We start from the raw sequence: 23176 nt of genomic DNA, 5'->3' as shown, positions 1-23176 counted from the left end.
AACTCGCTCATAAAATATCACTACAATTTTTATTGAACTGTTCATGGAGGAATCAACTTGTGAGATCTTGTGTAATTGCATCTTTTGTGTATTCCGACCAATCTACAACTCGTCCCTGTCTAAGATCGTGTCTTCTGCAGGACCGGTCCCAGCAGTTTTCCCCATAATATAGCCTTCCAAATCCATCCACTCGGCTACAAATGCAGTCATGATCTTGGCCCAATCCCTAATAGTCGGCACATCTAGATGAGCGCCGTCATCGTCCATAGTGTGCCACACCGAAGGAAACGGCGAGGGAATGAGATGTAGAATATCCACCCCTCTGCGCATAAATGGCACATGATCATCCTCTACAAATCCCCGGAACCTCATTGCGTCTTTCTCGGTTTCTGCGAGGAACGGCCGCTTCGGCTGCGTCTCAAGAACGCCTAGCTTCCTCAGTCTACTTTCAGCCTTGGCGAGGTGCTGGTACGCCCAGTGTGTCTTGGGGAAGTACGATGGGATGTTGGGATCCGGTGCGCCCAGTAGGTCCAGAAGCACAAACAGGCTGATAGCTTCCAATGGCGTGGAGAAACTACTCCCAGTTTCGTATCGAGTATCCTCCCACTGCTCAGCTAGCGCCCTACTTTCTGTTAGCTTTACCCGTTTACACCCTCACAATCAATCTGCCCACAGACAGATACGCCAGCCGGCTGGCATGGAAAGAAAACTCACCTCGATCCATACAAACTATCCACCGCATTCCACTCCACCCAAGCCTCTTCCCCGTCCAACAACAGAATCTGAACCCCTTTCTCCTCCTCCAGCCCCCCGCTATCACCTTCCACCTCCCAACGCCGAGTCAACGCCTCATCGACTGCCCGCGCCACAAACAACAACAGCGCGCACGGCACCGCACTGTCGACCGCTCCAATAAACCCCTCCGGCCGGTACAAACTATCATAGTGCGCCGCCAGCGTCAGCCGAGCCACTTCCCCTTCCCCGTCGGCACCACGCGCGGCAATCCACGGCGGGTCGCGCCGCAGGACCAGATTCTGGAAGGGGACTGCCCGGTCGCCGGTCGCGGGCGTCGTGGAGGTGGTGTTGTGCCACTCCACCGTCCAGGATGGGTCCAGGTGGGTGCGGATAAAAGTGGCGAAGTGCTCTTGGACGCGGGCGTGGCCGGGGGTGTCGGGCACGCGAGGGTGGAGGATGGGTGCGAGGAGGGCGCCGTGGAGAGGGTCGAAGTCTGGGTCTGGGGCCGGGTCCGAGTCCGTGGATTGGGAGGGAGAGGTGGTGTGTGATTTGGGTGTGAGATGGCGAAGCGAGTCGTCGGATAACGGGGTATATGCCAGTGAGGATGGGGCCTGGCTGATGGCCACGAGGAAGACGGTGAGAAAACGGCGCATGGTTGAGACCAAGCGGTGCCGCGGAATGATTTGTATATACGTGTCAAATCATGCTTTTTTGAGAAAATATGTCCAATTACACCGTAACAACCAGTCTTGAGATCCGAAGTGATTCTGTTGGTATGTTGTGCAAAAGTGAAGGTGAAGCGCAACGTGTGTTTCTTGAAATGTGGAAACGGATGAACGGGTGTAATTAAAATATGTGTGTATTCACACAGTGGTCAGCCCACTTTTGGGAATAATTGTGGACCGAGCCAACCCAGCTTATAGGCTTAAATACTGTCCAAATAGAGATGTCCACTGTGGATTAAAGAACATTGACCAGGCTTATCATGCAGGAACCTCTAACACTCAGGCGCGTATGCAGAAATCCCCCTTTTCCTTAAACAACAACGAACCATCAAATAGCAACTAGTCACACCCGTCCACCGATGAACAATAACTTACAGCTCCTAGCCCCCGACAACAGCTCAAGCCCCCATAACTGCACTCCGGTCTTTGAGTAATTACGGATCTATCGTCAATCTAGCCCCTTGACTTGGGACTGGCCCTCGTCTTGAATATTTTTAACTGTAGTTTTGGGCTCCGCTACCTACCTGTTTTTGACTATGAAAATACATCGTAGGTCCCCGCCCCAGCGAGAGCTAGGTATAAACCGGAAACATACTTTAAAGCACCAAATCACAACTCAAAGTGAGCCAACATCACATCCGACAACCCCTCAAACAAGTCCCTGCGCCCCTGCGTAACCTCCATGAACCGCCCATCGTGGCCCGGGAGCTGGCCGACAATGACATGGTCTTTGCCCGCCGCGAGCTGCTCCCACGCCTTGTCGGTAAACTCCTGCACCGGCAGACCCAAGGACCGGCCAAGCTCCGCCCCCATGTAATCGTGGAGCTCGGCTACAACGCATTGGTTAGCACCGTACCGTGCGTCGCTTCGGGGTAGAGTAAGTGAAAACCTGGTAGGTATCAGCAACTCACATTGAACAAGCGGAGGCCAGACCTCAATAATCTTCGTGTTCGATCCGCGGTGCTGTCTCCGAAGGCAGAGAGCGTAGGCGTTCAACGCCGCCTTGGAAGCCGAGTACGCCGGCACGGCGACTGCGGGGATAGCCGCGAGAAGAGTGCCGGTGAAGACGAGCGCCGTGGGGGATGAGTGGGCCAGGAGATGGGGCAGGAATTTGACTGAGAGGTCGACCATCCGGCTGAAGTTGGTGTTGATTTCGTGGTGGAAGGCGTCCAGGTCGACCTCGGCCGGCCGCGAGAGCCGGATCTGACGCTGCATGCCGGCGTTGAGGAAAACGCAGTCGAGGTCGGGGTAGTTGGTCACGATACTAGATGACGGTGGTTAGTGAAAACCTCCGCTTCACCCACCCGAAGAGTAGGTGGCCCCCGGTATGGGGTGGATGACTTACTTGTTCACGAAAGCGTCCAGCCCGGCTCTGTCGTTGATGTCATATCGGACGCCGCTCGCTTTTTCAGCCCCATGTTTCGCAACAAAGGCATCTAGCCTCTCCTGCCGACGGCCAACGGCGATGACTTTGGCTCCCTCGAGGATGAGCTTATCAGCCATGGCAGCCCCGATGCCGGCGGTAGCGCCAACAAGGAGGACGCGCTTATAGTTGAAAGCCATAGTTTCTGAGACGTCGAAGACACGATATCGAAACTGGGGAATGTGCAGAGTTCAGAGAGTGCGCCGCGGCTTGTTGAAGTGTATATGTGCGTGAATGTGCTAAACAACCGATTTGATATCGTGGCGAGTCAGGACGAGCGGCGCTCATACTTATACAGACAGTTCCCAACTCGCAACCCCGCTCAACAACCATGGCCGTCGTCGATAGCTCCATGGCTTTTAGGCGGAGATAGGCGGGGGTTTTAAACCCGCTCCGCGTCAAACTGACGACGGATGTTCTGCCTGGAAGAAAACCATATTCCTATTATGGGGGCTCGCCGCCCGCTCATGGGCATAGATCCAGGTCCTACATCTGTGCCTCGTATATACGTAAACCAGCCGAGTAGGTATCCGAAGTGGTAGGTTCCGTCCCAATCATTTCAAGATGGGCATGACAAGCCTCACCTTTAATCGTGAATTACTGGCGATGTTCAGCAGAGGAACTCGATATTTGGGAAATGGGATCGTCTCATTCAGGTATATCAAAAGCCTAAAACGAACCATAGACAGCAGTAACGGCTGGTGAGCAAGAAAACCACGAAAAGGTACCGAAGTTCAGAACCAAGCCACCACTGTCGTGCCGCGCATTAAGAAAATGGGTATGGGGCCCCCAGGGATCAACCTTTTGTCGTCTTCCGTGGGAATCGAAAGGTTTGTCAGCACACGCCAAAAACGAAAAAAAAAAACATAAAAAAACAGGCGACGACACCGGGAATGGCTTCCTTTAAATTTCATCCCGATTTTGACCCACCCACTGTCGTGTCGCATCGACTTGATGCAGTCCCCGAATGTTTTCGGAAAGGCATCAACACAGAGAATCACATTCCAGAAATGGAATGTTGTTTGCTGAGTCGAGAGGAAAACTCTCCAAGAAAAAGCGGTCGGTTTTGCACGTCACTCTTGGAGTGTATATACATAGATATAGATTTCTCCGGCTGTACCAGGTCCCCATGGAATTAACACGATTGCAGCTCTGGCGCTCCATTAACTAGCTTCGGGGAGTCGCGGTCGCTCTGTTCGCTCGAATGACTAGTGCCATCGGCGAAGGCTGGAGTTAAGATAACCCCGATCGAACACAGGTTCTGGGCGTTTACAACCGGTGGCGTGTTGTTCTCAAGGAATTCGATGCATTGCCGGTTTCGCCGACCCGAATCGGCGATAAGCAACCAGGTACAAGGCACGGCCTTCATGGGCTCGCCCGAAGTTTCGGGACCAACGAACTGTAACTCCTAGTGTAAACTCACCGCAGGCTCGAACAATGGGCGCGTGAATGAATTTTCGTATTGTGACGTCAAACAACACAACAATTTGACTGCAGGTGATGGGCAGAGGAATGATGGATTCGATGGGGAAACTAGCTGCGACACGCTGGAATGGCGACGGCGAAGATGGGCATGACTGCAAATATATAAAGGCCGTGTTCTTAACCCCTTGGACGGACGTCGAGAAGCATTATCAGGATCACAACTATAGCTACGGATCGTACAGAGTGAACTCAACATAAACAGCGCTCGTCTCATCCGCTGATACATTTTACTGACTCACCTTGCTCTTCGACGCTCACCAACCATGTCTTCCACGACTACGTCCACAACACCCGTCTTCCTCATCACAGGCGCCTCATCCGGGTTCGGCGAGGCAGTTGCACAGGATGCGCTCGCACGCGGTTACCATGTGATCGCAACGGCACGAAACTCGGCCAAGCTCGGGGCGCTCAAAGCCGCCGGCGCGACGGTGCTTGACTTGGATGTAACCAATGACGAGGAAACGCTCGCGAAGGTCTTTCGTGAAGCGGCGGCCGCATATGGGGGCCGCATTACCCATGTCGTCAACAGCGCGGGCTATCTTCTGGAGGGAGCCGTTGAGGAAGCGAGGTGAGTGACACACACCTTTGACCCCGAAACCTACCCGACCAACACTGACACATGACAGCGCGAAAGAGGCGTTCGATGTGTTCAACACCAACGTGCTTGGCACGGCCAACATTGCTAGGGTATCAGCTCCATACTTGCGCGAGGCAGCGAAGACACCCGGCCAGCAAGTGGCTCTAGCGACGTTTGGGAGTCTGGGGAGTTGGTGGTCCGGCGCAGGAGCCGCTTATTGTAAGTCCTTTAGTCCCTCCCGTTGACGCGCGGGAAAGAAGAGCCGGCTTTGCTAACGCAAGCGCCCATCCCTAATTAGACTGCAGCACCAAGTTTGCCGTTAGCGGGCTGACCGTGGGGCTGGCGGAGGAACTGCGGCCGTTTGGCGTCGACGTCTACTGCTTCGAGCCCGGGTATACACGCACGGCATTCTTGCAGAACGGAGCTAGCGGCGGCAGCGGTGACCACCGGATCAAGACGGCGAGGCGGCTCGACGTGTATCACGACAGCGAGGCGGAAAAGATGCGGAGCGCTCTGAACAAGTACAACGGCCAACAGCCGGGGGACGTGGTGAAATGCGCCAAGGTCATTGTGGACGTGATGACCAAGGACGGTGTGGCGAAGGGGAAGGAAGTGCCCGTCAGGCTGTTGTTAGGATCCGACTGCGTCGAGACTGTGCGCGCGGTATGTGAAAGCACGCTGAAATCGGTCCGGGAGTGGGAGGAGGTATCGTCGTCGACTATGCATTGAGGGGGATTGGTTCGAGGGGTCCAGTGCTCGGAAATTTTTGGTCATAGGTTTTCGCGGTCAGTGGCTCACTGGGCCCCACGTGGACGCCAAGCTCCTGCAGCTCTGCCCCTGGGGCCTGGCAGGGATCGCCTGCCCCGAGATGTCAGGCTCAGCCATGAGACCATGTCTTTCCTCTTTGTTCTTTTCGTTTGATACCTAGAGAGATACCTTTCTCGTTTTTCAGATAGAAAGCAACGCGGCTCAATCCGTTTTCAACATACCCGGTTTCTTTTCTTCGCGGGATTGCAGTGTCCTGCTCTATCCCAAGATGTTTTCGGCTGTGTCTTGTCCCTGAAGATAAAGTTTCGGGTCCGCCTGTTCATTCACGGGTGCGCAGCGCCCTTCAGCCCCACGTTGGGATCTCAGTGGCTCGGCGCAGGGCCGGGCATGTGTGCGTCTGCAACCAAGGCAGTGCAGGAGTCGACCATCAATTTATCTTCGAGCTGTTCTCCCAAAGAGGAGGTCACGATGGCTTCTCACTTCTGTATCCTTCGTTCTACTTGCGCCCCCGGAGATCCGGCTGATGCAAAATCTTTCAACAAACCTAACCGCTAGGCGTTCATATGGAATGCCCTTTCCCTCACCACCTGAGATGGACCCCACTAATACCATTAATATCCAACCCACGACGTCATCGTCAGGAGCTACCCCCCCGCCATTAATGGTCGGCCCTCCTGAGAATGACAACAATCACATGTACCTCGAGAGGCCGGCAATGGCAGCACGGCCTGAATCGCAAGGGTCAGTGGCCTCGGCAAGTTCGACGCGAAGCCACCAAGAGTATTTAGACTCATTGATCGTGCCCTCGAAAAAAGAGATATCCCGCATCTCAGAGAAGCAAGCCGAGCAGAAACGCGCCCAGCGCCACAGGCAAAGGGAGAGCATCGACGCCGTGCTAGACGCCCAGACTATCCCAAAGCCGCAGCCGCAACATCCACATCATGTACCTTTCGCGAGCCGCTTTGGATTCAACTTCGGCCGCCACCCGAGCCTCAACTCCGGTCCCGGTGATGATGGCCTGCGCGATAGGGCCGCGACCGCCATCCAACGCACCTATCGCGGGTACCGCGCCCGTCGGCAAATCAGGGGTTTTGGTCTCGATGCTTCGACCCGCTGGACACACGCCATACGCGAGGCACAATGGCGAGACATGACCACACCCCGCGCCAGGGCCGCACTCACTCCTAGTGGCATGGTGTCCCCGCCAGGAAAAGGACACGACCTGCCAGCCGCTGGGACACCCGAGGGCCGGTCGTTGATAGCCCGCCAGAACTGGAAGAAGGCTTCTGCTATCGCCCGCCATGCCGGGGGCGATTTAGACGCCGAATCGTCCTCCAGCAGCTCCTTCTCTTCCGACTCCGAATCGAATCACCACCACAAATCCGAGGAGCAGAAGAAGGCAGATCGTAAGCGGAAGGACGAAGACAAGGCGCGCCGCAAGCAGGAGTCCAAGATGATGGGTCTGCAGTACTTTCTGGAGATGGTCGATCTCAAGCACCGGTACGGCTCCAACCTTCGTGTGTACCACGAAGAGTGGAAGCGCGCGGACACCAATGAGAATTTCTTTTACTGGCTGGATCATGGCGAAGGCAAGGATGTCGACATCGCAGCTTGCCCGCGTGAGCGCCTCGACCGCGAACAGGTGCGCTATCTGTCGCGCGACGAGCGCCAGTACTATCTCGTCAACGTCGATCAGGATGGTCGCCTATGTTGGGCAAAGAACGGCGTTCGCATCGATACCAGCCTGAAGTGGAAGGACTCAATTCACGGTATCGTGCCGAGCGATGACCCGACGCCCGCCTACTCCCCGTTTCCCGAGGACGGGCCTACCGTGCCTAGCGATGCCACAGCTGCCAACTGCTCTCATCTCGATTCTACTTCTTCCCGGCCTACGTCCTCCACCTCCCTGTCCTCTTCATCCTACTCCAGCTCTTCCATCGCCTCGGCCGATGCAGCCCGCTACGCCTCCTCGATCAACCCGGCCGAGACTAGCACCAAAAAGAAAATCTCTCATCATCTCTCAGGAGCCACAATTTTCAACCAGCTCCTCCGCAAGACAGTGCGCAAGAACACCTGGATCTTCGTCGCCGACACCTCCTTTCGTCTCTACGTAGGCATCAAAAATAGCGGTGCCTTCCAACATTCCTCTTTCCTCCAGGGCAGCCGCATCTCAGCCGCTGGGCTGATCCGCATCCGCAACGGCCGCCTAACCTCGCTCTCACCGCTAAGCGGCCACTACCGGCCCCCCGCCAGCAACTTCCGCGCCTTTGTGCGCTCGCTCAAGGACGCCGGTGTCGATATGGGCCGCGTCAGTGTTAGCAAAAGCTACGCCGTCCTTGTCGGCCTCGAGACTTACATCAAAGTGCGCAAGAGGGCCAGCGAGGCCGTCAGCCAGATCAAGCACCTCGGACGCCCAAAACAAGGGCCAGAAGATGGTTTAGTTGTGCCGGAACCGCACGTCACGGGGGAAGGGTCGGCCTCCGTGACAGGCAACGGCAACGGCACGAAACAGGATGGACCGCGCCAGAACAGCGAGAGCACGACAGAAGAGGGTGACGCCCACCCCGGCCGCGATGTGACAGCGCAAGTGGCCGAGGGGAAGGGACTTCCCGACACGTCAGATGCAGACGCAAGAAGTACAGCAGAGGAAGAGGGAGCAGCAGCTAGACAGTCACAACAACACGAACTTCCTCCCGAACAACTTCAAAAACAACATAAAACCGAAGACAAAATGCGCGAGGAAAACAAGCTAGCCGTCAAGGTTATGCAGCAGCTCAACCTCGATACCGGCCCTGCTGAACCCCGTGGCCAAAAGGGCGACGGAGACTACGAGAGCGCTGGTGTTGGAGCTGTGTCCATTACCCGGACTAGGTAGGATAGTTCGAGTGCATACACAAGCTTGGTGGACTCCGTAGGCGTAATGTTGTTTCTGGTTTGAGGGGAGAGGCGGGAGGGGCTCTCACCGGTTTACCCCTTTGTCTCGGCCCCCTGAATAGTTCGATAGGTTTGTTTGGAAGGTAAAGAGGGAGGAGTTCGCCAGAGGTCATATCACGGGCCACCCCCAGGGTTTGGATGTTCAGCGCCGCATAGGAGACCTTCTTGGGAGAGCAGGTCAGGGCCATTCAAATCGACTACTCGACGAGGATTCCGAGTTGGACACTAAGAAAACATGAAATATACCCCATCAATAACATGAATAATAAAATATGCCAGTTGTCACATTTTTTATAAACGCAGAAAACCTTGCCTCGTTATCTCGAGTACCTCTCCTCCTGGATAAACCGTGCCTAGTTGATCGAAGGGGCTTTACCTTGTTCACTCGAGCCGATAGTTATAGAGTACCATGCTACCTAACTAGCATTATTACCTTGGTAATTTCTTTGATGTTTGTGGAAGGGATTTGCCATTTTTGAAGAGTCGCCACGCCTGAGCGCCTCGTCGTGGCCCAAAGTGAAGACAGAGCGACACTTTGACAACCCACTCTCATTCATATCTATGAACATAATAACCCAGTAGGTGCCTGTAATGATAGACCAAATCATGACTGAGAAATGCTTGAGACCAAATAAAGGAACAACAGCTCCAAAGAAAACTCAAAACTCAACTCCCCGTTAACGTCCCTTCCTCCGAGCCAGGCGACAATGTTCCCACCCTCCTCAAGCCCAGCATACCCGGCTCACTCTTTGACTGCACTCTCCTCGAATACCGCGGATACCTCACACCCTCCCCCTCGTCTTGACCGCCCGTTCCGGAGGCACGAGAACAAGATGACCGGTCCTTTGATGCCTCCACCCAAACGATCGAAGCCCTTTTTGGTCTAGAGTTTTCGTCGGCTTTGCCGGTGGTAGAACTACTGGTGTCAAATCTTGCACCCGTCCCCCTTGATACGGGGATGACGGGTTGGGAGAGCGCCGGGTGGAACTGGGTATACATCGGCGTGTAAGACGTCGGCATCATTACGAATGGTGTGGCGGTATAGTATTGCACATGCTGGGGCGTTGGCGGTGGCGCAGCTGGAACGGGAAGCGGGTTCGCCTCTTGTCTGTCAAATAAGCCGTCTATCGAGTGGGTGTTCCGCCTGGTCCGACCCGATGTAGCCGCTGAGAACGAAATACCTGCCGCAGTTCGTGGTGTAAATGTTGCAGCGCCCGGGTTCAGTTGGGAAATCTAGGGGGATTAGAAGAAGCAACAGAGAGGGAACGGGACGGCCAAAATATGCATGAATAATATGTCTATATGATATATTCGCTTTGGTTGTACCTAAACCTGAAATTACGGGTGTTCGTAGTTCATACCTCTTTCTTATGTCCCGGTGTCGTTGGGTTCTTGCTGTCCGCAGCGCCGTCAGACTCCCCGGCATGGCCGTTTGCCTGGCCGTAGGCTGGGGGATTTGACTTGACTTTGGCGAGCTCTGAGCTGGTGGCCTCTGCGCTCAGGTCATTCACAATGTTAGGCGCCTTCCGCCCCTTGCCTTTGGACCCAGTCTCGGTATCCGGCTTCTTATCTTTGGGTTTCACAAAGATCTGCTTCGACCACAGCTCCGCATACTTCCCATCTGCCCGGATCAAATCCTCATGGCTACCTTGTTCAACCACTTCTCCTCCGGTAACAACGATGATGCGGTCGGCATTCATGATAGTGGATAGACGATGACTGGACAGTTAGGCTAACGGTCATATAACTCGCTTGGAGGTGTCTTTACTTACGCCACAATAAACGTCGTTCGCCCTTCACAAAGTGTGTGTAGGGCCTCCTGGATCCTTTGCTCAGTCTCCGTGTCAACGGCACTGGTTGCCTCGTCGAGGAGCACAATTGATGGTCGCTTCAGAATGGCCCGAGCAATCGCAACCCTTTGCAGTTCGCCGCCAGAAAGCTTGACACCGCGTTCGCCAACCTTGGTTTGATAGCCTTTTTGGGATGTCAGTATTACCTTCCATAAAGGGGGCGGGACCTAAAGGGGGTGGGACCTAAAGGGGGTGGGACTCTTACCATCGGAAAATGTCAAAATCTGCTCGTGAATACTAGCAGCTTTGCACGCCTCGTAAATCTCCTCGTCAGTCGCGGTAAGTTTTGCATACCGCACGTTATTCATAATAGTGTCGTCGAATAATACGGGGGCCTGGGGCACAACCCCGATTTGTGCTCGAAGACTGCGTTGGGTCAGTTTCACCATCAGGATATTCTCCGGCTTTGTATCGTTTCTCACCTGTAGAGATCAACGTCCCGAATATCTTGTCCATCAATTTTGATCGATCCTTTTGTGACATCATAGAAGCGATCTAAGAGCTTGAGAATGGTTGACTTTCCAGCACCCGTGGCACCAACAAAGGCAATCGTCATGCCGGGGGTGGCGGTGAAAGTGATGTCCTTCAAAATCTCCTTCTTTTTATCATATGAGAAATGGACCCCATCGAAGCTAACTTCACCGTCGGTGAACTGCAGGGGTGGCGCGCCCTCCTTGCTGAGCACACTTGGTTTGGTTTGCATGATCTCGAGAAGTTGCTCGGCTTGGAGGAGATCCTTCGAGATGCTCTTGCCAAGGCTGGCAAAGAAGTTAAGAGGGGAAACCAACTGGGCCCAATACGTAAGTAGCATGATGAAGTCGCCTGGTGTGGCTTGCTTGTGGGTGACCTGGTAGACCGCTAGGAAGGCGCCAGCCAGAAGCCCAGACAGGAGCACGAGAACCTGAAAGGCATATGCGAGGACGTAGCCAAAGTAAACCTTCTGCGTCTTAGCCACACGGTCATCGACCGCGGCCGAGTAACGATCCTCCTCGTGGCTGATCTGGTTGAAGCTGGCAACGGTGGACCAGCCCTGGATGCCAGCCTGGCGGACGTAATGCTCCTTGTACCAGGCGCCAACCTCATTCCTCCGTGCCGAAGAGAGCGCTGCAATCATTCTAGTGGCAACGTACAAGAAGACCGCTGCGGTTGCAATGGTGATAAATCCTTCGTACGGGCCAAAGGTTGCCGAGAGATAGACAAACGCAATGGACATGTCGATAAGCATCGGCACCGCCCGAAAGCATACAGACTCGAGAATGTTGGAAATGCTCTGACCGTAAGATATCGCCATCATGATGTCGGAGGAACTTTTGGAGTCGTGGAAGTCGGAAGATAGGTTGAGGACGTGCGAGTATGCTGCCGTGCTGATTGCGCCAAAAGAATAATACTCGACGGGGATCCAAAGCCACTGGCGCAAAAGGGATATACCGGCCTCTGAGGCTACCAGTTTGAGGCCGGCAAAAAAGAGGACTTCACGCCAAGGATTCTTACCATTTGTACCAGCGAGGCTGTCCATGATGATACCCAGTTGGCGAGGTATGAGGACATTAATAAAGTTCATGGCGAGAAGACAGAACCCCACAAGCACAACGCGGATTTGGAGCGAGGTGTGGTTGACGGGCCAAACGTACGGGAAGAAAACCTGATAATGAAATTACATTAGCAATGGGATCTGAAGAGACAGTGGATTGGAATGTCGGCGAACCTTGAAACTTTTGGCGTAAGTGACCCAGTTCCCTTTCTCCTTGAGCCTCTTCTCCATTTGCTCGCTGGCTTGGCGTTGGCGTTTTGCGTACGGATTCTCATCGTCCTCCGTATCGGAGGACTGGTTGCTATCGGTTGAGCTTTCCGAACTAGTTCCATAGCTGCCGTTCTCCTGAGCGGAATCACTTCGCTCCTCCGAGTCGGAGTCGTGACTGGCGTGACCGTTCGCCTTGAGCAGGCTTTGACGTTCGGAATCCGTGCCTGTCTCGGTCTGGGAGCTGTGGGCTCCAAAAAAGTACAAGAACAAGGCTAGGATGATCGAAAGGTACCTGACGGCGAAGGCAGCGATATCAAAGTAGTCCGTAAATTTGAAAGGCTCCGTGGGACGAACCACCCAACTCAATGCCCCCAAGGCCGGCTCCAGGCCAAGTGCGATCCCGAACGTTCCAATGTACGGATACCAGACCGGTTTAGCTTCCTCGAACAGCCTCGCAAAGACAACCCCGAACGACAGAACGCATGACATGAGGCCGATGACAACATCCTGCTCAGCAAACGGGAAAATATGTTGTACGGCGCTCCGGATGCCTAGCGCGAGCAGTTGGGCGAGGTAGGTGATGATTATCAAGGCGAACAGCCACGTGATTGGACGTCGACGCGGGTGGGCTTGTTCCGAGGACCTGGTCTGTAGCGTGCATACGGCCACGGTGGAGGTGGCCATGTAGTAAAGGAAAACGAGGGCCGGGTAGACATAATGGAGGCTCGAGAGGACTTGGCGCAACGGCGCCTTCTCCGGTCCACGTTCCACATCCGCATCGTACGGATCTATCATGATGGAGACGTAAAAAATCTGGTGTCGATGGCAAGCTGGGGATGTTGTGTGATTATAGTTGTGAGGAGCCGAAATGGGAACCCCGTTCGTTTTTCTTCCCCAATGCCGCCAGGGTTGAACGATGGCTCGTTCTGGGTGAGAACAGGGACCTGTGGGACGGTGTACTCTTTTGTCGGATTCTGGGATCTCCCGTGGGGAAAACTTCGAACTACGGTCGGGTGAGAAATTCGGCGTCACAAGTTTGGCCGTTTAGAGAGTTACCCAATGTTTGGCGCGATTTCCTTTCCTGGGGTGAGACAGGCTTTCCTTTTTCTTCCCACGTGAGTTGTCCTGAGCGGTGCCAGCTGTCTCGGGTAACTAGTGCTTGTTCCTTCCTCAGTGGTTGTTCTCGCCGGAATTGGAACCACTGTCAACTGGCTAGAGCAGTGATAACTGGGTTCGAAGCAGGAACGAACAACACAAATATCCTGTGCCTCTCCGTCGGAGCTAACGGATCACTTCCTTGGTATGGTACCAGGTCGGTAGGTAGGTCCTTGGGAGCTGCTGTGTGCCCCAGATAGGACTGTCGCAAGTTCAGCATCCAGTTACTCGAACAAAACTCCCCTCCCTTTTCCCACTCTCCGGCTTCCGATCAGCCTAGACTCTCGGTGCCGACCCCCCGAAGCGACCACCACGATCCTGTCAATCCAGGCCTGCCTTTGGACAGAGGTCGATGAGAAACGGGCGGTACAGCGGTTCACACGCAGTTGGCCGAAAAGCTGGGCCACCACGCGGTCCGGGAGCCTGTGACGTCTGTGAAGCTACTTCTCCCGGGTGTCGGGGGTGGTTGTGGCTGGCGAGCTGTTAGCAGGTGACACAACATGAGGTAATGTGCATACATACGTGGTGATGGTTCCCTCTGCTGACAACAGTCGGCGGTTGCCAAGCAACTAGCACAATGCCTGGTCTCTGAACTTTTGAATACAGCTTATAAGTCCCGTTGCTTCACTCGGTGGCGAAGCTGAGAAGAGCCGGGACCAGGAGGCCGCTGAAAGTAAAAAGAGATGGACGGGTTTAAGTTTTGACCGTCTAAAGCGCAACAGTGTTCCAGCCAACTGCAGCTGACTTTGTTGGTTGTTGAGGGCCTTTGATGGAAGGCAGCCCGGCAAAAAATAAGACGGCTGTCTAAGAGTGCAGCGACTGCCTGCTTTCAAGGCTCACCAGCGGCACGGGTTTCACTGCCACAGCGTCGTCCTCAGTGCACGCCTAAACTCGGTGTCAAGCCACCAAGACCGTAGGAAGCGCCCGGGTCACTCATTCACATTGGGAGCTGACTGGACAATATCTGACGACGGTGTGGGGCAAGGTTTTTAAATCATCAATGTTCTTGACAAAACATTAGGAGTGATGGCCTAATGGGTGGTGGGGGTTTGAATGCTTGTAGTCATGTGCTCGCCGTTTGCTGCATCCTTGAAAGAGACGGTGTACCTTGGAGCGCTTAAGCGGAGAAGCGCTAGCAGCCTACCTACTTAACGCTAACGTTAACAATGAGCCGCCAAACTGAGTTGGGAGCAAGGAATGGGCAATGGGCAACCCCCCACCGCCCTGGACCACTGCCGGGAGGGAAACATACCACTGGCAGGTTGTGTGTTGGTCACGTATCGGCGGTGAGTGAATCTTGATACTCCAATCGTAAGCTTTCCTCAGGCCTCGAGTCTAAGAAGAAGTTGAAAGGGAATGAAGTATCACTGAACCCCCAAGACCGAGCACGGAGCTTGTCTGCTTGTGGAAGTAAGCATTTTGTTCTCATCTGCGGAAAGTCACCGCAATTAATTCCTGGCAGCGTGGGATTGGAGAACGCTGTGAAACTCCGAACGGAAACTAGCAGGGACAAGGTGATGAGAAACCAGCCGATTGGGGGGTTTAAGGATGAGATGGTTGATGAGGAAGGCTGGGTGCTGGGATTGTGCTCAGCCCTGCAGAAGCCTCGACTCCTGCTATAAGACATACCTCATTACAGTGTAGGTACCCGCCCAGACGGAAATTGTACTTGGGCAGTTCTAAGTGACTCTTCATGTCAAGCCAACTCTGGCCGCACAGAGAGTGCAGGTGTCCAAAGGTCTAAGCGTTGTGGATTGTCCCAACGATTTACACACGGGAGTTTGCTTCTCTCGGCAACAGCATCAGGAGAGAGCGGGCGGGAGGGGGTTCGTCATGGCTTTCTGTGAGGGTAAATTCGGTTGAGTTCGTGAAGGATGCAATTGGAAAGGTTGTGGCGGCGCAAAGGTGGGGCCTGGGAGGCTGGCAATGGGATCGGCAGAGCCGTGCGATTTTTAACAACGTGAGGCGCGGGCTGGAACTCAAAGTCAACAGGCGGCAGGGGTGCCTGCAGTTTGTATGCCAGTCATCATTTCGATGATGCGGGAAGGTTGGTTTAGCCTTGAATGGGGGAACACAGAGGGACGGGAACCGGGAAGCGAGGTCCTTTGAGTTAATATTAGGTCCTCCAATCACCAGCCATTAGGGCCAACCCAGGTAGTGATCTAATTCCTTGAGTTTGTCAAAAACAGACAGCGGAAGGCGAAATAATCTCACGGCTGTTCAATGACTTCGGAGCATCCTGATACTACGGATAACGTTGTGGAGAGTCGGAAAACCTTTGACATATGTGTAGATGTTTTACGGTAGAGAATACAATATTCGTACATACCTGGGTCGTGTATGGACGGTTGGGGTCCAAAAGTCTGGCCCGACCCTGCAAAATTGGGACGACCATGACCCGCCTGACGGAGAGGTTCCACTGCCACTTCCGTGCCTGAATGATCCCCACTCTTTTGCATCTTCAGTGCTTGACTCACTGTCCGAACTGGACAATGAAGCTTTCACACATTGGAACATTGAATCACTGTAGGTCGAACAGCCCATGAACGACAAAGGTACCTTAGGGGGGTAAGCTTGGTAAGGCAGGAGTCAACAGCTCGAGCCCTGAGCAGAATGGCTCGTTCATGGACGATGCCCATTCTTTCTGCTAAATTGAGTAACCTCTCCGGGAAGGCCATGCCAAGACAAACAGGCTCAAGAAGCTCAGCCACTGAACAGAGCAGTGGACACGGGTGATGAACCCCCGATGAACTTACACCCGTTTCTTTATATGAGCTTGCCGTTGCCTGTTAGTTTTATGTTTTCTTAGCCCTCTTTGCTTAAAAACGAACTGGGTAAAGTACCTCACCATGCCGACGAAACAATCCAAACCGCAGCACCGAGTAACTAAGCCGGCTCGGGCCGCACGACCTAAGCGTTCTCCTCCTCTACCGCAGCCCTCGACCACCGATGATGACCCCTCGTCTCCTGTTTACTTTTGGCGTGAGACTGAGCCTCTGACGGGGTATCTCTCACAATGGTATCCATGTGCCTTTTCAGACGACACTGATTCATCGACCATCTACAAAACAGCTGAACAGTAATCATCCCAGCTACCTATTTATCTTACCCACTCCATCAAATTCCTAATTTTAGATGCACACAACCTGCCCGGCCTAGTCCCATATCCCCTACACGTACCTCCTTAAGATTAGTGAACATAGACTCATCACCATCAACTATTAATAGCTATATGATGTACCAAAAAGCGGTACTCTTCTCCGACCCTGCCGTGGGCGCCGAAATCCTCGCCGCCGAGCACCCCCGTCTAGTAAAGGCCCTCGGCCGCAAGGTAGCCAACTTTGATGGTGCCGTCTGGAACAAACACCGCGAGGCCATCGTACACCGCGGCAACGTGCTCAAATTCACACGGCCCGTCGATACCAAGGACGGGAAGTGGGCCGTGCGAGTTCCTGGCACGGATGGTGGCGAGAGTGAAGGGGTGGACAGGAGTATCAAGGAGCTCCTACTAGGTACCGGTGACAGGGAACTGGTAGAGGCGAGCCCGAGGGATAGAATTTGGGGGGTCGGGTTTGGGGCAGCTAGGGCTGGGAGTATGAGGGCGAAGTGGGGATTGAATTTGCTGGGGAAGGCGTTGGTATCTGTGAGAGAGGAGTTGAAAAAGGAAGCCGAGGAGGGTGGCGAGGAGGCGGATTAATGACACGGTAGGGCTAAGGATGGTGACAAGAGAAAGCCAGAGCGCGTGAGAAAGAGAACCTGGAGACCTTATGACTCTTTCTTGTTAGTCAGGGGAACTGAAGGACAAACCACAATTGGTTTTGAACGGTATTATTGTTCCTTATTTTGGGTGTTCTTGGGGCCGTAGGCTGGAGATAACACATCCATCCAGTCGAAGCCAAACCGACACCCCGCCTTTCCTCACTTCTCCAATACTATACAAAGTACATTTTGATCATGACACGCCCGTCTTCACCTTGGGCTTTTCAGAGTGGCGTGGTCGTAAAAATGCATCAAGACGCCTGCTCCTCTTGCTCTATACCCCGAGTCCCGCAAACACCCCGCAACACCAACTGGCACGAGTCCAGATGCTATATAATACAACTTTTGACACAAATATAAGACAGGAAATGTAAGTGGAATCGTGATTTAGCGCAATATCCGGAAGCACATATCTGATTCTCCGCAGAGAAGATACGCCTCTTCCAGATTCGTAGGCGCACACATCGTTTTTAGATGTAGTCCCGGCCGCTCTTCTGCATTTCGATCAACCGCCACCCCCTGGTTTCGGGATTGTTGACGTCCTCTGCAATGCGGGTAACTCCGATGGCGTAAGTGACAAGTTGGACCTTATCCTCCATGCCTGCCGCCAGCTCGCCGGTCTTGGCCTTCCGGTAAACGTGAACCTCCTGGGTCCTGCAGGTGACGATGAACACTGGGATCTCGCCGGGATCCAGCATACGCGCGCGGAGAATGTCCACGCCACGTATGTCGAGAATCTTGCCGTCAGACTTGAGACCAGCCTGGAGATACTGCTTCGTCAATGCCTCATAGACCGAATACTGGGCTTCTGACAGCCACAGCTTCAACGTCTCCACGTCTCCCTTGACGTAGGCGTCCAGAACTTCGGGAAGGATGTACTCCCGGAGCTCTTGGAGGAATGGCTCCAGCTTGAAGGCCGGATCCATGGTACGAAGCTTCTTGATGACCATGGCAGTCTCGTTCTCGGCAAAAAAGCCGGCGAATCTATCGGTGATGCTCCGGGCAGTGGAGATCAGAGGATTCTCGGATTCTTGGTAAACCGACTTCATCCCAAAGATGCCTTGGACAAACTTGTTTTGGTCCCGGAAGTCCCTCCACGCTTCCTTCCAGGCAGCGTCCTTGTGGACCGTGACGTTCGTCCCGGCGCTGAGAAACATGATGGTTAGTGGGCGTAACATACAATTATTGGGGAAAGGCATGAAAGGGGGCCTTACTTGGGATCCTCTTCATAAATGGTGTTGTCAACACCGTTCTTCTTGTCCATCTGCTCTCGCAGCTCTCTCCGTCTCTTGCGCTCTTCCTTGTCGACCCACCCACCATACCTGGAGCTGCTGCCGTCGTCAATGACATTCTTGACATTTTTGTACGCTTCGGTATCCCTAATCGGCTTCGTAGCCTTGTCCAACGCCTCACCCGTCTTATTCGCACCCTTCCGCACGCCCTTCATGACAGGGGTTTCCCAGGTCCATGATGCGCCCTTGCCGATAGCGCCGGCCGTAGATTTGACCGCCTTCGCGGCGGTGGAGGAAACAGCGCCAGAGGTGGCTTCGTAGGCTTGACGGGCCTTGCGGACTGACTCGCTCTCGACGAACTCGTTCGCGGAAGAGGCGAGCGCCTTGGTCGACTCGTTCCATTCCTTGGACTGCTTGAGCTCGGTTTGCATGGTGTCCAGGAATACCTGCCACGGAGTCTTGTCGCCGTGGGGTGGTGGGGGCGGAGAGTCCTCCTTCTTCTCTTTCTCCTTGCCTTCAGCATTCTCCTCCCCCTCTTTCTCCTCCTTAGCCTCCTCTTTGGTCTCCTCTTTCGTTTCCTCCTTGATCTCCTCCTTGACCTCCTCCTTGGAATCTAGGTTCTCCGGCCGTCCACCCTGCTTGTTTTGCGGTGCTGTCGTGCTCTCCTTATCCGTCGGCACCTTTTGTTGTGCTTGGCTCGAGATATGGAATGGCCGTGCGGTGCTGTGTGAAACACAGTTTAGCCTCGCGGTAGTCACGGAGAGGGTCGATCGAAGAAGAGGTTGTCGCTGGGATAGTGGGGGGAGTGGGTGTATAGGAGCTTCGGAAGCGCTAAGCCGCACCGCCCGGAATGAAAGAGGCCGATATTGTGATGGCGGCGTGCATTGCGAGTTTCGCAAAGCAGATGCCCTAAATGCAGCACCGGGCACGACCCGAGGAACCTGCCGCGCCGAATTCATGGTTCCGGAGTAGGGGCTAAGCCGCCCTTGACAGAGGTACCAGGTGCGACGGGTGTGGAGGAGGGATTATCGAAAGAGGTGGGCAACGGGCATAACAGTCCGGTGCAGTTCAGAGTTTTGCGCTGGATTGCAAGCTCAAGTCGCAGATGGAATTCTTTTGCCTGTGAGAAACTTTGCCCAGAGCGGTAAAATCCCGGTTCGCCCCCCCAGACAGTGCACTCTTAGCCCCTCCATGTGGGGCCGGGGTTTGCATTTGCAGTTTTGCACACCCCGCTACAAGCAAGTTCCGGCCCCCATGCTCAGGTCCCGCTCCAAAAATTCCCACGCCGTCAACCACGCAACAGCAGCAACAGCAGCAGCAACAGCCTGGAGGCTCGATCCCAGCCCTTTGCGACCCCAGAATTCAACTACTCCGACAAGGCCTCAAGGGACAGATCCCTTGAGGGACGAACCCCGTCCTTCCCCGGCAATTGCGATCGCTTGGATAGCCATCGCGTAGCGGAGATGAGCCGATTTGTCGCGGGCCGCTTTTTGGCCCCGGGGCTGCTCCGGCCGCTTTCGAAATCCGTCCATTCGCCAGCAGTAACACCCCCCCAATGGGCACGCCTTTTTTCTCAGTCACAATCACGAAACTTGGCCGATATTCCTCCACAAGCACCGCCGCAGAGCAGAGGCCCAAGCCTTTCAATGGACAGGCTGGTCAAGAACGTGCTCCAAACTGCTCGATCGCCCACTGAACCAATCAATCAATCACTCGCCGAAACACTTGAGGTGAACGACGACCAAGGGCCCGAGCCTTACCATTTCCACATCTTCAGCCACAAGCACAATACGCACATCACCTTGACCAAGCCGAATCGCGAGTCCATCCTTTCCCTGTCATGTGGAAACCTGGGGTTCAAGAAGTCCCAGCGGAAGAATTACGATGCGGCGTACCAACTCGGTGCCTACGTGATCGACAAGATGCACCAGAAAAACCTAGTCAAGAAGATACACAAGTTGGAAGTGGTCCTGCGCGGGTTCGGGCAAGGGAGAGAGGCAGTGGTGAAGGTGTTGATGGGGAACGAGGGCAAGCTCTTGAGGCCCAAGATAGTCCGTTTGTCAGACTCTACAAGGGTCAAGTTTGGTGGTACACGGAGCAAGAGGATGAGAAGGTTGGGTTAAGATGTCCCGGCTGTTCTGCTTGGCATTCGGTGGTCAATGGGAGTTGAAACAAGGTGTGGGGGGCTCTATCGAGGCGGCCGATGGGGATTTTGTATCCCTATGTACATATGTATACCACAATTGAAAGCTTTTGTCGACTATGTTACACTGTTGAATTCATGACCGTTCCCAATAAGGCGGCTCCTGCAACCATGATGCTTGATGCTAGTGCGGGAGGCAGTTGCCCCTAACCGGATCGCCTCGTCCCTGATACCTTTGGGACCTGTCGGCACTTTGTCGGCCGAGTCGCCGGCTCGGTGGCCGGGCCCACTAAAATTTCCAGTCGTTTTCGCCCACAAAGACCCGAACGTCATATACCATCACCACTTCATAAGCTCCCCGTCTACTTCTTCTAACCTATGCAGGCGGCGGGCCAATACTTACACAGACAACCCTACCACGCCATGTAGCACCAACCAAAAATGTCTTCAACAAATACAACAATCACGCCGCAACCGGCACCTCCATTTCTATCGACACAACCCCCACACTCAACACCATCTCCCGCAGCTCCAGCGATAGCAATACCAGGGTTGTCACCAGCGGCGCCATTGTCACAGTCCTCACCCTCACCCTCGACCCACTCATTCCTCGGCCTCGACGCCTTGTTCACTAACCCCGTCTTCGCCGGTGGGATCGGCCTAGCCGGCCTCGGTGCAGCCGCCGCATTCGGCCGGCGTGCCGTCATCTCCGGCGCCGGGCTCCTTCGACGCCAACTCCTTGTCAACATTGAAATCAGCAAGCGTGACCCCTCCTACAACTGGGTTCTCGCCTGGCTCGCCCAGCCGCGCGATAACCGCGGGTTTATCGCGCAACGACTGACCCGTCTGCGCAATCTCTCCGTCACCACAAGCACGAAATCCTTGAACCCTCGTGGCAGCGGTGCCATCGATGAGGCTGGCAATGCGGGCGGGCGAATTCATGCCGATTTCCGCGTGCACCCTGGCTTTGGGCGACACGTGGTCCGGCATGCGCCTGGTGTGTACATTGCGGTGAATCGGGAGAAGGCCGGGACGGCGACTACGGCGACGGGCGAGCCGCACGAGACCCTGACGTTGACCCTGCTGTGGATGCACCGGCACGTACTTAGCGACGTCTTCACCCAGGCGCATGCACTGGCCCAGAGTTTTCAGCAGGGCAAGACAATCGTGTATACGGCACGCAAAATGGAGTGGGCAGTGCTAGGGAAGCCGAGGTTGAAAAGGCCACTTGGGAGCGTGATTTTGGATGAGGGAGTGAAGGAGAGTTTGGTTGGAGACGTAAAGGAATTCTTGAAGGCGCAGCAATGGTATACTGACCGGGGCGTGCCATATCGTCGGGGCTACCTGCTTTATGGCCCGCCGGGGACAGGCAAGACGTCGTTCATCCAGGCATTGGCTGGTGAACTGGACTACAGCGTCGCTATGATTAACTTGAGCGAGATCGGCATGACGGATGACTTGCTTGCGCAGTTGTTGACACAGCTGCCCGAGAAAAGCATCTTGTTGCTTGAGGATGTTGATGCGGCGTTAGTAAACCGCCGGCAGCGGGATCCTGACGGGTACAGTGGGCGGACGGTCACAGCGTCCGGGCTTCTCAATGCGTTAGACGGTTTGGCGGCTGGGGAAGACAGGATTGCGTTCCTGACGACGAATCACATCGACAGGCTGGATCCGGCGTTGATTCGACCCGGCCGTGTTGACATGATGGTGCGTATTGGCGAGGCCACACGATACCAAGCAACCCAAATGTGGGATCGGTATTACGGTGATATCGACCAAGACCACTCGGGCCGAGAGCGTTTCCTAAAGAAATTGGATGAGCTCGGATTGCTTGGAAACGACAACCAGAACCCAGAGGCGCCCAAGAGACATACGTCCACAGCCGCCATTCAGGGGCTTTTCCAGTTTAACAAAGGTGACATGGAGGGCGCGATCAAAATGGCCGAAGGTTTGATCCCACGGACTTTTGAACCAGAAACCCCCTCTGCGGAGGGCACCATTAAATCGCCGGCGTAAGGAAACGAATAATTTCCTGCAAAGGTGGCGTTGGAATTTGACAAGTATTTTGGTTATGTACTATAGGGCTGTACATGTACAACATAAACCGTTGATACCCCTGAGACTCTACCCCAACGTATTCGCTTCATACTATGCTTGTTCATTGGTCATCCAACGAAGCGTCGACATTTTCGCAACCTCAGATTTGGGAAACTGACACCAAAATTCCTTTCGGATGGTGGCGATGTTCGGACATGAAATCCGCACCCAGTTTATCCCTCTGCCCTCTATTAGGATGTATTACTGTCCCCGAAATCAGCGGGTGATCAAGTCACCATGACTGTGGTCCTCCTCTCTCTTGAGAGAGCTGGGGGTGTGTCGAACGCCAGATATTGGGTGCCGGGCGGGTTTGAGCTTTGGCGGAAAACTTGTGGCCTCTTAGCCACACATCGGTGCCTGTTGTTGATAGCACCCTGCGACTGCCCTTTAAATCCGGCCCAAGGTTGCCCAAGACGGCATCCGCCTCTCTCTTAGCGGTGCAGAAACCACCGGATGACTCCCAAACAAATGTACCCATGGCACCTGTCGGCGCCGGATCCGGGAGGGTTCGCACCTTGTGTCGTCTGTATGGCAGCGGCAAGTGTGGCCGAA

The 23176-nt window shown here is 54.4% G+C and overlaps 9 protein-coding genes across 9 annotated transcripts; 5 read left to right on the top strand and 4 right to left on the bottom strand.

The window, feature by feature from the left end:
* Positions 1 to 102: 102 nt before the first annotated feature.
* C8A04DRAFT_27472 (uncharacterized protein) lies at positions 103 to 1388 on the bottom strand (the record flags this gene model as incomplete). The annotated part of the gene is made up of 2 exons (XM_062780306.1): positions 103 to 622; positions 715 to 1388. The coding sequence occupies 2 exons, from the start codon at positions 1386 to 1388 to the stop codon at positions 103 to 105; spliced, it is 1194 nt and encodes a 397-aa protein (XP_062638120.1).
* A 681-nt stretch (positions 1389 to 2069) lies between these two features.
* C8A04DRAFT_36317 (uncharacterized protein) lies at positions 2070 to 3023 on the bottom strand (the record flags this gene model as incomplete). The annotated part of the gene is made up of 3 exons (XM_062783483.1): positions 2070 to 2290; positions 2372 to 2724; positions 2806 to 3023. The coding sequence occupies 3 exons, from the start codon at positions 3021 to 3023 to the stop codon at positions 2070 to 2072; spliced, it is 792 nt and encodes a 263-aa protein (XP_062638119.1).
* A 1608-nt stretch (positions 3024 to 4631) lies between these two features.
* C8A04DRAFT_36316 (uncharacterized protein) lies at positions 4632 to 5674 on the top strand (the record flags this gene model as incomplete). The annotated part of the gene is made up of 3 exons (XM_062783482.1): positions 4632 to 4936; positions 4995 to 5164; positions 5244 to 5674. The coding sequence occupies 3 exons, from the start codon at positions 4632 to 4634 to the stop codon at positions 5672 to 5674; spliced, it is 906 nt and encodes a 301-aa protein (XP_062638118.1).
* A 754-nt stretch (positions 5675 to 6428) lies between these two features.
* Positions 6429 to 8588, top strand: C8A04DRAFT_11245 (uncharacterized protein; the record flags this gene model as incomplete). The annotated part of the gene is made up of 2 exons (XM_062776897.1): positions 6429 to 8349; positions 8440 to 8588. 2 exons carry the CDS (start codon positions 6429 to 6431, stop codon positions 8586 to 8588), a joined length of 2070 nt encoding a protein of 689 aa, XP_062638117.1.
* A 725-nt stretch (positions 8589 to 9313) lies between these two features.
* C8A04DRAFT_11191 (uncharacterized protein) lies at positions 9314 to 13033 on the bottom strand (the record flags this gene model as incomplete). Its single annotated transcript, XM_062776873.1, has 6 exons — positions 9314 to 9880; positions 10009 to 10366; positions 10420 to 10621; positions 10703 to 10863; positions 10920 to 12139; positions 12203 to 13033. The coding sequence occupies 6 exons, from the start codon at positions 13031 to 13033 to the stop codon at positions 9314 to 9316; spliced, it is 3339 nt and encodes a 1112-aa protein (XP_062638116.1).
* Positions 13034 to 16242: 3209 nt separating this feature from the next.
* On the top strand, positions 16243 to 17090 carry C8A04DRAFT_11176 (uncharacterized protein; the record flags this gene model as incomplete). Its single annotated transcript, XM_062776865.1, has 2 exons — positions 16243 to 16472; positions 16622 to 17090. The coding sequence occupies 2 exons, from the start codon at positions 16243 to 16245 to the stop codon at positions 17088 to 17090; spliced, it is 699 nt and encodes a 232-aa protein (XP_062638115.1).
* Positions 17091 to 17622: 532 nt separating this feature from the next.
* Positions 17623 to 19343, bottom strand: C8A04DRAFT_36312 (mitochondrial import inner membrane translocase; the record flags this gene model as incomplete). The annotated part of the gene is made up of 2 exons (XM_062783481.1): positions 17623 to 18298; positions 18367 to 19343. The coding sequence occupies 2 exons, from the start codon at positions 19341 to 19343 to the stop codon at positions 17623 to 17625; spliced, it is 1653 nt and encodes a 550-aa protein (XP_062638114.1).
* A 504-nt stretch (positions 19344 to 19847) lies between these two features.
* Positions 19848 to 20507, top strand: C8A04DRAFT_11157 (uncharacterized protein; the record flags this gene model as incomplete). The annotated part of the gene is made up of 1 exon (XM_062776860.1): positions 19848 to 20507. The coding sequence occupies one exon, from the start codon at positions 19848 to 19850 to the stop codon at positions 20505 to 20507; it is 660 nt and encodes a 219-aa protein (XP_062638113.1).
* Positions 20508 to 20968: 461 nt separating this feature from the next.
* Positions 20969 to 22543, top strand: C8A04DRAFT_11227 (mitochondrial chaperone BCS1; the record flags this gene model as incomplete). The annotated part of the gene is made up of 1 exon (XM_062776884.1): positions 20969 to 22543. The coding sequence occupies one exon, from the start codon at positions 20969 to 20971 to the stop codon at positions 22541 to 22543; it is 1575 nt and encodes a 524-aa protein (XP_062638112.1).
* Between the last annotated feature and the right edge of the window lie 633 nt (positions 22544 to 23176).

This window comes from Dichotomopilus funicola, assembly GCF_033296635.1.
Source record: "Dichotomopilus funicola strain CBS 141.50 unplaced genomic scaffold C8A04scaffold_21, whole genome shotgun sequence".
NCBI classification, from domain to species: Eukaryota; Fungi; Ascomycota; class Sordariomycetes; order Sordariales; family Chaetomiaceae; genus Dichotomopilus; species Dichotomopilus funicola.
Note: the sequence above shows the minus strand (reverse complement) of the source record. Positions and strands in the feature narration are given on the sequence as shown.